The sequence below is a fragment of the Phascolarctos cinereus genome, unplaced genomic scaffold (genome assembly GCF_003287225.1).
Source record: "Phascolarctos cinereus isolate Bilbo 61053 unplaced genomic scaffold, phaCin_HiC Scaffold_5;HRSCAF=322, whole genome shotgun sequence".
NCBI lineage: Eukaryota > Metazoa > Chordata > Mammalia > Diprotodontia > Phascolarctidae > Phascolarctos > Phascolarctos cinereus.
This window is the reverse complement of record NW_027555958.1, coordinates 417,664,873-417,677,853: the sequence shown is the minus strand read 5'-3', so window position 1 is coordinate 417,677,853 and position 12,981 is coordinate 417,664,873. Positions and strand designations below refer to the sequence as shown.

At 40.5% G+C, this 12,981-nt stretch overlaps 1 protein-coding gene across 2 annotated transcripts in view; it reads left to right on the top strand.

Moving 5' to 3' along the window:
• Positions 1-12,981, top strand: part of PRRX1 (paired related homeobox 1) — a 96,756-nt gene that overhangs the window by 75,224 nt on the left and 8,551 nt on the right. Inside the window, exons 2-4 of one of the 2 annotated variants that reach the window (XM_020970511.2) lie at positions 118-293; positions 6,248-6,429; positions 11,415-11,486. In XM_020970511.2, coding sequence (XP_020826170.1) covers positions 118-293; positions 6,248-6,429; positions 11,415-11,469 — 413 coding nt within the window. In that variant the 3' untranslated portion in view covers positions 11,470-11,486. The remainder of the gene's footprint in view (positions 1-117; positions 294-6,247; positions 6,430-11,414; positions 11,487-12,981) is intronic. The other variant, XM_020970510.2, reaches the window with a different exon arrangement.

Genomic DNA, 12,981 nt, shown 5'->3' with positions numbered 1-12,981 from the left:
CTCCATGCCTAGCAGAGTGCCTTGTTTATAGTAGACATTTAGTACATGTTTGCTGGATTAGAAGTATAAAGAGAAACCATCAGAGTCTTTACCATCCTTCATTCTTTTCTCTTACAGATGATCAGCTGAACTCAGAGGAGAAGAAGAAGAGAAAGCAGAGACGAAATAGGACCACCTTCAATAGCAGTCAGTTGCAGGCATTAGAAAGAGTCTTTGAGAGGACACACTACCCTGATGCTTTTGTACGGGAAGACCTTGCCCGCAGAGTTAACCTCACTGAAGCCAGAGTTCAGGTAATAAAATGCTTGCAGAAATCCAGACATAAGCCTTTGGGGAAGCACCTCCCTGAACCAGAAACACCATCTTGAGATTTCAGAATGGTTGGAATGTTGCAATAAAAATAGAATCCAAAAAAATATTAAGATGTTCCTCTTCTGCCTCTCAGTAAGAACATGGGCAAACAGTTTAAACTTATAGAAACAAGATAGGGTAGAACTTAGCAGGTTGGTTGGGTTGAGGACATGAGAGGAGGCATAGGAAGAAATAAGGAAGCTATGTTATAACAACAAATACGTTAATGGATCAAAGGTCCATGGTTTCCTTAGAGTAGGAATTCTCTCCCAATCTATAACTTAATGCCTTAGAAAGTTGTTTGATTGGAAAGAAAGCAGGTCCAAGCTTTTGTGCCAGTCAGGGTGGGATGGGGCCCCTGAGTATCCCTTGTATTTCCAGCCTGGGCAAGATGGAAAGATATGGTCTTAAAAATTGGATTTTTCTTTTCTTTCTTTCTTTCTTTCTTTTTTTTTTTTTAAAGAAAGTTATCTGTGGGTAGAGCTACATGGCATAGTGGCCCTGGATTCAGGAAGACCTGACTTCAAATATAGCCTCACACACTTGACATTTACTGGATGTGGGACCTTGGGCAAGTCACCATTGCATCACCAAAACAAAACAAAACCAAAAAAAAAAAAAGGAAGTTATCTGTGGTTGAGAGAGGGAGGTGAATTGCTTGTATAGTCTCACAGCTATCAAGTGTCATGGACCCAAGAGGTCTGTAAATGATATTTCTGAACCTAGGTCTGCCTGTATCCAAATTCAGCATTCAATCCAATTCAACAATCATTTCTTAATTACCTGCAGTGTTCTAGGTCCTTGAGAAAAAAAAAAACAGACAAAAAATGAAAATAGTCCCAATGCTAAAGAAGCTTACATCTTGTTGGAGGGGAAACACCATGCATAGAATAAGTAAATACAGAATATATATTAAAAATGAAAATAATTTTGGGATGAATACTGGTGAGGGAGAGAATCAGGGGATGCCTCCTAAGGGAGGTGGCATTTGGGCCGAACCCTGCAGGGAGCTAGGTAAAGACAGAGAATATTTCCGGCAAGGGAAACAGCCAGTATGAAGGCATAAAGACAGGAGATGAAGGAACAACATGGCAGGGTAGGCCAGTTCAGCAGAAACGTAGGCTCACGTTTATACAACATTTTAGCACAGACAGTATTATTTATCTGTATTCCATTCTAGTGATGTAAGTAGGGCAAGAGCAAATGGAAAAAAGAATCTCAGACCAGTAAATCCTTCAAATGCGAATGCAACAAATCTTGCTGTTGCAGAACCCCTCTGATGGAGTCGGAAGCAGCTTACTGAGACTTAAGAAAATGGGCAATGTTGCTTAATGAAATCTGTGATTCAAATAAGATTCTCCAGGACAAATGCCTCTTTCAAGGGAGTGATTTGTGCTCTGTTCTGTAAGCCAAAATATACAAGGAAGTCTTATGTCTCCCCATGTCTGGCTATGATATGTACATACATACATACACACACAATTATTCTGATGAGGTGGGTAGGGGCAGGTTCTTGAGCAGGAGGGGCTGAACTTTGAGGGGTATACACACACACACACACACACACACACACACACACACACACACATGCATATATGTATTTGGTGAGGTAATTGGGATTAAGTGAATTGCCCAGAGTCACATAGCTAGTAAGTGTTATATGTCTGAGGCCAGATTTGAACTCAGGTCCTCCTGACTCCAGGGCCAATGCTCTATCCACTGCGCCACCGAGCTGCCCCCAAGGTCTGTAAATGGTATTTCTGAAGTGACACGGGTAGAGCTAGACGGGGGATGCAGTCCACTCTCTCCTTGTATCCTTGCAAAACTCCCATTCTTCCCCGTCCCTGTTCTCATCTAAGCTGCTTCACAGGGCGTGAGTTCAAGGGATATAATTATAATTTATAGTAAAGTAGAAGTGATGGATAACAACTAAATGCTGTTATTCTCTCCTAGGTCTATTTTGAAAGGAGTTGTTAATAACAATATTTCAGAAATAGTGGAAAGTGGTAAAGCAAGATATGTCAGGGGTAGGGGGACTTCCAATCATATCACAAAGGCAAAAACCCATTCTGCATGAAGCTGGTCTTCTCTCTACCCTCCTCCTGCTCTGCCCCCCCCCACCTACGTTTTAGTCACTGCCAGAAGAGCAGAACATATACTCCATTATTAATAGCTGCTAAAGAAGCAGGATAGAACCTTTGGCCAAGCTGCTATGCATGCAGAAGCCAGAACATCTCTGCTTGTAAAATAGTGCAGCACTTAGCCCTAAGATACACATTGAGACATGAAAGAAGGGGAAACTGTTTAGTTTGGCATCACTTTCAATAATACAGAGATGTTTCTTTAATCACTTAAAGGGGCATACAGGAAGTGTTGTGAAATGAATATTGTGTTTCAGAGACACAGATGGTTATGGGGAAGAAAAATAAGAGCTCTGTGTATGTAAAAATTCCTGAGATAGCCCTGATCAAGATTCTACCACTGGTTGGCATTCGACAGGAGTGAGATGTATGCTGGCACTTTGTAGGAGGGAGAGAAAGACAGTACAAATAATTCCATGGTTCAAAAGTCAGTGCAGAACTGCCTCATAAGCCAATAAATTGATTGACATGCACTTATTAATCCCCTACAATGTGCCAGACACCATACTAGGTGCTGGAAATAGAAAAGCAAACATGAAATAGTATCTACCCTCACAGAGGTCAATTCTACTGGGGGAGACAAAATGTACATGAATGAGAATGTACAGAATAAATAGATACAGAATAAATATGAGTCAACACTAGGAGCTGGGAAGGGAGAGCAGGATTAGGAGAGACTTCCTGTAGATGATGTTTCTTGAGCTGAGTTTTGAAGGAAACCAGTGATTCCTGGAAGTGAAGAGGTAGTGTATCCCAAGAATGGGGGTAAGTCAATGGGAAGGCACAGAGATGTAAAATAGAATATCGCATGTGGGGAACACCAGAAAAGCTAGTTTGACTGGCCAACAGAGTGTAGGAAGGGGCGTAGTGTATAATAAGGATGGAAGGGTAGGTTGAAACCAGGTTGTGAAGGCCTTTGAATGCCAATCAGAAGAGTTCATATTTGATCCTAGACAATGTTTTGTCTAAGGAGAACCTGGAGTTTATTAAGTAGGCAAGTGCCATGGTCAGACCTCTATTTTAGGAAAATCGTTTTGGTAGCTTTGTGAAGGATGGATTGGCAAAATAGAGCTTTGAGACAGGGAGAAAATTAGGAGGCTGTTTCAATAGTCTGGGCAAGAAGTAATGAGAAGCCAAACTAGGGCAGTAGTCATAAGGGTGTGTATTGGTACGGTTCGAATCAAGAGATGTTGGGAAGATAGAAATAACAAGATTTGGTTATTAAATGTCTCTATGTGTGTGAATAGAGGAAGAATGAGAGTGAGGAGTTAAGAATAACACTGAGGCTGAGAACCTGAGAGGTTAGGAAAATGCTGATACCCTTTAAAGATTGAGGAAGAATTTGGAAGAGGGATGAGTTTGGGGAGAAAAATAAGCTCTGTTCTAGACATGTTGAGTTTGAGATGCCTATAGCAAATTTCAAATCGCTTGCCAGGCAATTTGTGATGTGGGATGGGAATTTACGAGAGAGACTGGGGTTGGAGATGTAGGTCTGGGTTTTTGTTTTTTTGTTTTTGTTTTTTTGCATAGAACTGATTATTCACCCAGTGGGAGCTGATGAGGTCACTGTGTGAGAAAGTGTAGAGAGAAAAGATAAGAAGGTCCAAGGAGCTGCGGAAGAGAGGATGGAGACTGAGAAAGAAAGGCCAGACAAGAAGGGGAGGAATCAAAAGAGCAGTTTTGCAAAAACTCAGAAAAGTGACACTATCCAGGAGGAGGTCATGCCAAATGCCACAAACAAGTTGAGAAGAATGAGGGTTGGGAAAGGTCAACAGAGTTGGTAATGAAGAACTCATTAGTAATGTTACCTGAAACTCAGCAACAGTTTCAGTTGAACAAGAAGGCCAGAAACCATATTGCAAAGGATTGAGAAGCTAGTGAGAAAAGAAGTGGAAGTAATGAAGGCAGAGAATAAGGGAAGGAAAGTTGGGACAGAGAGTGGTGTTTCCAGCCTGTATGGACCCTCTACTGAGCTATACCTCAGGCTTCCAAAACAGACGGCTAAGAATTGGATTAAATAAGCAAGCTCTAAAGTTCCCAAGTTCTTTTCAGTTCTTTAAATGCTGTAATTCTGTATTTTATGTCGTCTAAAACATCCATCTAAAATTTCAGGTTTTCACATTAGAAAAATGACACTGCCTTTGAGGGAAAAAAATGAAACAAAAAAAAATCTTACTACTCTCCCTTTTTAGAGATGATAAATAAAGCTCGCATTTATACAGCACTTTAAGGCTCACCAAAGTGTTCACAGGGCTTATCTTATTTGATCCTCACAACAACCCTGTGAGAGAGATGCTTAAAACCATATCCATTTTACAGATGAGAAAACTGAGACTAAGGAACTTTCTAACGCAGCTCCTAAGTATCCAAGGCAGAATTCCAAGTTAGATCTTCATTGTTATTTAGTCCAATACTCTCTCCATTGCACCACCTAGCCACTCATATAAGTAGGAATGGACAAGTCCTGAATAACGTTAAAAAAATTATTAGTCAGGATCTATGATTTCATTGGTGTGTGAAACCAAGTGAGGCAACTTCTTCTGTGATTGAATATCTGCATTTATTTTGCAGTTCATAGTCTTGGAACATTTCCTGAGGCAAAGGGAGATTAAGTAACCAGTCCATGATCACACGACCCGTATGTGTTAGTGGCAGGACTTTAACCCAACTCTCCTCCATTCTGAGGTCATCTTGCTATTCATTACTCCACATTGCTTCTCTGACTCATGGGACATTAAATCAAAAATTGATGACTATAACATAGCTCACCTTCTAAGTTATAGGATAATAGGATTTAGGAGTTGGAAGGACCTTTGAAGATCATCATTCTATTAGAATGAAAGCTCTTTGTGGGTAGGGATTGGTTCATTCTTTATATTTGTATTCCAATCATCTAGTGCGATATTAGTCACATAGTAGGTATTTAATAAATATTGTTGATTTATTGATGCTTGTTGATGTAGCCTAACTTTGTTATTTCACAAATGAAGAAACCAAGGCTTACAAAAGGGAAATGACTTTCCCAAAGACATTCAGTAAGTAGCAGGGCCAATATTTGGACCTAGGTCAAATTAATTAGTAATTAATGAGATCCCCCAGTGGTCTTTCCACTATACTGGTTAGGATCATGCACTAGGCAAAGAGCTAGCCTTGGAGTCAAGAAGACTGCTATTTAAATCCCATCTCTGACACCTTCTGGCTTTGTGGCTCTGGGCCAGTCACTCAATTTCTCGGGGCAACTCTCTAAGACTCAAGTTACAAGACTCCAAGACTTAACATTATAGAAAAGGTACCCACATGGCTCCCGATACCAATGACATCACAAGTCTGATCATTCTCCCTGACCCTTAAGAAGCCTACATTCTATCGAGGAAGGGATTGTACTGACATTCATGAAAGCATGTGCAAGTGCAGTAAATACAAAATAGTTGTGGTTGGGACCCTAAATATTTGATAACAATAATGCAAAAGGAAATATGAATCTAAGGGAAAATTGAAGGATTTAAAGATTACAATAAGATTATAATAACTAGAGGACTTCTTAATACAATGTCTCATTGATCACACAATCAATCCTTCATCATGGATTGCTGGGGATCCACGGATCAGATCTCTAGGGTAAGAGGAGGAGAAAAGTTGCAAGCTCTCAGTGTTTAAAGGAAAGCAGGAAAGAGTAAGCCAGGGAGAGCTTCATGTGTGTAACTATTTTTTCCCCCTTGCTCTCTGTCTTCCTATCTCTGTCACCTTCCTTCCAGGTGTGGTTTCAAAACCGAAGAGCCAAGTTTCGCAGGAATGAGAGAGCCATGCTGGCTAATAAAAATGCTTCCCTCCTCAAATCCTACTCAGGGGATGTGACTGCTGTGGAGCAGCCCATCGTACCTCGTCCTGCTCCAAGACCCACCGACTATCTTTCCTGGGGGACAGCCTCTCCGTACAGGTGAATGAATGAATGAATGAATGGCACACTCTCCCTTGCTCCACTTCCACATGCTTTACTGCAGTTGTTCCCATGCTGCCGGTGCGGCTGACCGAAATTTCTTTCTGGGTTAGCCTCTCCAGAGACATTCATCTTATTGGCACCCCCCCCCAGCTTTCTGCAGGAGAATACTAGTTGCCCCAGGAGCAGGGTTTGGGGCAGAAGAGAGAGGGTCAGGTCAGCAGCAGTCTCTTCTTGAACTCATGAACACTGAAAAGGGAGAGAATGGGGAAAGGATTCCACAGAAAAGATGATTAAGACTTGGCCAGTTTCCCCTCCTGCAACCGTACTGGAGCAAACTTTCCCTGGCCCACCTCCCCACCCCCATTTACAAATCCAAGAGATTCTTGTATTATTGTGGTCAAATAGGAACCTGCATAATGTCAAGGTAGTTGAGGCTCCGAGTGCTGTATGGAAGGCAACTGTCATATTAAAAAAACAAATGTTTTAGAATAAAAAGAAAAAAAAAAACAAAAAAAACCTAAGCTAATTCTGACTGGTTTCCTGACCATAGTTCCTTTCATAGTTGATGGGGATGGCTATGTATCTAAAGTTAGTCTCCTCTACTACTCTTAGTTCTCATCTAGTTCCCGGGGAGCTCTCATGATGGGGCATAGTTATGATGTGGGGTGTTTTGTACATAAGAATGGGAGGAGCTCCTCTCCAAATTTTCATCATAGAACTCTAATATTCCAGAAGAGCAATTTCTGAAAGCGTGCGTGCACACACACACAGAGACAGAGAGAGAAAGAGAGAGAGAAAGAGAAGAGAGAGAGAGAGAGAAAGAGAGAGAGAAAGAGAGAGAGAAAGAGAGAAAGAGAGAGAGAAAGAGAGAGAGAGAGAGAGAGAGAGAGAGAGAGAGAGAGAGAGAGAGAGAGAGAGAGAGAGAGAGAGAGAGAGAGGGAGAGAGAGAGAGAGAGGGAGAGGGGGAGAGAGAGAGAGAGAGAGGGAGGGAGGGAGGGAGGGAGGGAGGGAGGGAGAGAGAGAACCAGATCTAGTCAATGGTATGCAGTTTCCTTTCTTGTGGAGGGAACATCAGCCTTTCCACATTTTGCTTGGCAGCCACTGTTAATTAATGCTGGGAGGAGGGGGAAGGATAGGGCTGCAGACAAGAATCACTTTCCTTATGAACTAAATCTATTCCACATGAATCATGCTGCTGTGTCACACACAGCCAAAAGTAATTAATTAAGGACAAAGTAGAGACCAGGTCTGAGAACAGTAGGCCTATATTCTCTTAGGTGACTTCTTGAGCTACTTGGGCCTATACCTAGGCTATCAATGTAAATATGTGACGGCTGATGACCAAACCAAATCTGTTTGCAACAAAGGAGGAACAAGTAGCCCATTAATCTATTATGCTTCTTTTTCTCCCATTTCTGAGGCTAATGTTTGACTTAAACAATAATTTCTGCTTGATTTCAGGTTCTAACGAGCCTTCCAGTTCTAAATCCCATGATCCTTTGTTTTTCTTTTTGCAGTTGAGGGAACTCAAGGCTCAGAGAGGTTAATTGACTTAACCAGACTCACATAGCCAAACTCAAACACAGCTTTTGACTATAGATGATTATCTGCAATCAAGGCTTTTTCACAAGTTTAGAGAAGGAAAGTGTATTTGCTGAACTTAGCTCTCTGATGAAAAATGTCAGGATTGATATGAAGATAGGTTTTCATAAACCCACACCTAAACCAATAAGAATAATCCCCAGAAAGCTAAACAGACATGTGTTCAATGATTTCCTAATTTTCCTTCCTTTGTTCTGGACATCAGCCAGAGTTTTGAGCTTCAGTCTTCCATGTATAAAATGCACACATAGGGAAAATCCTATTAGTGACTACCTCTGCACCCAGAGGTGGCATCTAAAGGTATACTACCTGGCATAAGTGAGGAAAATCATGTCCGATAATTAAGACAAAAATCATTATTCAGAACCCAGGTTTTCCATTGGCTATTTACCATAAAAGTCTTTCAGATACTTTTTGGAAATCATACATATACGCTCAATATTTTCAAACCATATCTGGCTTTTCCATTACTCAAAAAGAATGAGTAGATTTTAGGACCACTGTATAACTGGGGAACTCAATATGTACCAAGACCTTATTAATTGATAAGGTGTTTTGAAATTGGCCCAAATAATAACATAGTATTTCATGCTAAAAAGCCCTTAACACAGATTATATCACCAAATCCTCATAATCGTCCTTTGATGAAGATGGGACAAGTGTAATAACATTATCTAGAAAAGAAGAGGGTGGACCAAGATCCCATTCTCACTCTAATTCTTATGATCCTCATTTTTTGCATAAGGAAAAAGGGTCGATGGAGGTTAAGTGACTTGCCGAGGCCACACAGCTTGTAGGGGTTAGAGCCAGGACTCAAGGTCAAGTCTTCTGACTATAAGCCCTGTGCTCTTTCCATTATATCATACCAGCTCTGTGTGCAAACTATGTTTCTCTGTATGTATAATACATATAGATATAGATATACACATATATGTATCTCTGTCTTTATACACATATGTGTATCTCATCCAAAACGATCACAAATCGCATGCATTCAAGGCCAGGTAAAAAGCTGAGGACAATAGAATGGGTGGGTAGCAGGGACTGAAATCCCTCCTAGGGTCAAGTTGAAGTAGATGAGCAGGGAAGTAAAACAAAAGCTCACATCCCTGAGCGTGTCCTGAGCATGAACATAAGACTTAAATTGATAACAATATAGGAAGGGTGGCCCAAAAGTCTCAGTGCCCTTTTAAGTTATTTTATTATCAAAGATTTAAACTATGTTAAGACTTTTGGTACATCCTGTATAATGTAAAGGAAGGGTCATTTTAAGATTTTTTGCTAGTACATTGACTAGCACCCCTTCACTTTCCTGGCTTTCCTCTTGAAATACTTAGTGCCTGGAAGGAGAGCACATGGAGGTTGGTGACATCAGATGCAAGGCTGACTTGAACTTTTCAAAGTGCAGAGAGGAGAGGGAGACATGTTGCTATGTCAGGACATCATCATAATGCCAATGAACCTTAAATGCCATCCCTAACTTCTTCACATTAACAATAGTATTTTTCACTAATAATCTCATAGCATCCTTTTGGGTAGTTCCTCTCTCAGATACATAGCGAGTGATAGTATAGAATTGGCCAGATCTTGCACAGGAAGTAGGTCCCAGGACAGAAGGATGAAGTCAATCTTTCAAGTAATTATTTTATAAAAAAGCATATTTTTTTAAAAAGCATCAACACATTTTCCTGAATGGCTGATTTGTGCCTGGCATATTCTTACCCAATATTATATATGGTGTTTACATGACTTATTGTCTAATTTTCTAACGCTACTGATTTCCAATGTTGGCAAAGCACTGGTGTAATGAAGGCAGGGAATATAACCCCAGATTGATCTCCCAGGTCAGATATAAAGGAAGTGCGAAGGAAGGAAGAATGGTGGAAAGACAGTGAAGCATTAGGATCTTTGTGTATGATGGGGACTGGAGACACGCTTACTACTCGTACTAAATACCTAGTTACTTATCTGATTTTTCACAGTAATCAGGAGATGTTTTCCTTGGGTATTGTTCATGACACTTCTGTGGGGTGGTAGCTCATAGTCATTTCTCCCATTTTCTAGAGTTGGGCGCTGAAGACTTGCCCAAAGTTCCATGGCAAATCCTCAGCAACATCAGAACTAGAACTCATTGTCCCTAACTCCTGTCCCCACTGCTTAACCTCTTGCCTCGAAGTGCTACATTTGCAGTTAAGATATAACCTCGCCACTTGGACCAAAATGGGAAGGGGTGGAGTATAACGATGGGAAAAAACCTCTGAAGTTTTTCTTGTCCTCTTATCTTTCCTATAAATTAAATGGTCCATTTTTCTGACCAGAAATTATGTTCTGATAGCTGGAGGACAATATGTTCACAACCTAGGGTATGTTAGCAAAGAGATAGAAATGCTGAGGTAGCTCAGGATAATTATCCAGCTCAAGGCCAGCAAGCCTTATAGAGACCTCCAGAGCCTTTCTAAATCCCCTATCCTTTCTTTAGGAGAATGTAGAATAAAACCAGAACACCAAAGCCTCTAGCTTTTGGTCAGGATTGAGATGGAGGTCATAGGTAACTATAGAATAGCCAATATACCATGTTGCTATTTTATCTTTCTAGCTCACTGAGTTCTATCTCAATCTGATTCACTATCTGGAGAATTGCAGAGTCACAAAGGGAAGAAAAACAAAACCTTGTTATCAATCACTAAGTGAACAGTCACTTATTGATTTGCTGTGTTCCAGTCCCTGAGCTGCAGGCAATAGGAACACAGAGACAAAAATGGAATAGTCCCCACCCTCCAGAAACATATTCTAATGGTCCTCACAAGATTTCTTTTTCTAGCTTTAACAAGGTTCTGAAGACATCTGCACCATGGTAGGAGACCTTAGGATCATAGGATTTTTGAGATTTGGAAAGGACTTTAGAAATCAGCTAGTCTAACACTCTTATTTTACTTTATGACCCAGCTTAGAATTATTTGCCTAGGTAAATTGTGAACTTGGCAAAAGGGAGATGGTCACTGCTGTGGAACTCATTCTCAAAACCCCCTGATGGTTTGTCTCCCAGGGTGGTAGATATTGGTAAGCCCTGGGCTCCTGGCTTTCACTTGAAGAGGAGTAGATGAGGGACAACTGTCTACAGTCAGTCTCTCCTGTGGGGGAATGCTTGTCTTCCATATGCCTGGCTTTGGCAGTCATTCACAGGGGGAAGGCTTGGTGTGCCAAAGCTTCCCAGAATGACAAGTAAAAGAGAGGGCTTGACACTTTTAATTGTCCACCTCGTCCCTCCCCAGTTTTTCTTGTCCTGCTCCCTGTCCCCTCATGGGATCGTGGTCACAGTGCTGCCTGACATCTGCTGAACTCGTTTGGCTTATTTTTCCCTTTCACACTTTCAAAAATAGATCTTCGTCCCTCCCAAGATGTTGTTTACACGAGGGGCTTCATAACGGATTCTAACGGAAGACACTGAAAAGGTAACTTGTCAGTGGGGGAAGGGGGGGGTATCTCGGGCAGGGTTTGAATGCGGAGTAGCATACTCAGGAAGAGGCATATATTCCCAGAAAATTGAGCAGTGAGGTGCTTGGGTGGGGAATGCCATTAACAAGCAAAACAAAATATGTCCTCCCCATGGCTGTTAGAATAATCAAAGCAGGGATAGTTCTCAGAGGAGTCTTGGTGAGACGATGCTACCTTAAAAGACTGAACTTTTAATCCTTATTCCTTGCTTGACCTTAGCCAGGTCAGACCATCAATCTGTTCTTCAGTCATAGAATCATAGCTTCAGAGCTGGAAGGAACTTTAGAAGTCAATTGAGTCTAACCCCTTCATTTTACAAGTAAGACAAATAAGACCCTGAGATGTTAAGTGATTTGCTCACGTTCACACATGTAGTTAGTTAATGATAGAGCTAGAATTTGAACCCGGTCCTCCAGGTCCAAATCCAACAGTATTTCCATTAAATGATGCTGTTTCCCAATTTCCATGACCTATTTTACAGGAGTGTTTGAAAGATTAGAGAGGTTATGTTCTAAACATCTTGAGAAACAAAGGAAGATGCTAGGCAACTACACGTTTTTTTTTCCTACAGCAAGTGTCTACATGAATCAGATTATGAAAATTTTCAGATATTATTTCTAAGTGAAAAAATTAAACAAAGAAATAGTGATATTTAACAAAGCATGGTACAAGTGTAGCCTGTTTTGGGAAATCAGATTGAAACATTCATTCAATTCAACATGCACTTCTGAAACTGTTGTGTTAAATGCTAGGTGAACAGGGAACAAAACAGAACATTCTCTGCTCTCAAAGAGCTTCCGTTCAAATTACAAAATTTGGAAAAACAAAATTAGAAGGTGACTTTTTCATTATGAAAGACATAAGTAGAAGTCGTATTTTAAAGGTAAGATTGTCTAGTGTATTTCATGAACTTGATTGAGCAAAATTTAATTTACACACAACTTCTCAAGAAGCCTGGCTTACATAAAGTAAGCTGTAAATGCATAGTCTTTGCTACTATTATTGTTCAAGCAATGGGATCACTCTGCAAGTAAGTCACCCACCCTTATGCGTAACATTTTTGGACATTGTTACACATGTGAAGAGTGATTTTGGGGAAAAAGACAAAGGACTGAATATTATTCTTTGTCAAAAAATTAGGAGACAGAATTTTTGAATCTCAGCACAAACCCTAAAATTTTCTTTAAGCTCCTTGTCTGCAAAATTGGACTTGGATAGGGATCATGGGATGACTTTATTTTTATCAGGTCTTTATTTTGGGAAACCTACATGTGATCTAAGTCCCAGTAGCATTATGGTATTTTTCAGTTCTAATTCCCATTGAAGTCCAGAAAAACAATAGGAATCACTTAACTTTGAGCTTGAAGCTAAACTAGGGTCAATCAGAATGAGATAAAATTATGTAGTTGGGATTATTATGACTCGTTCCAATTTTTGCTTTACTTTATTATT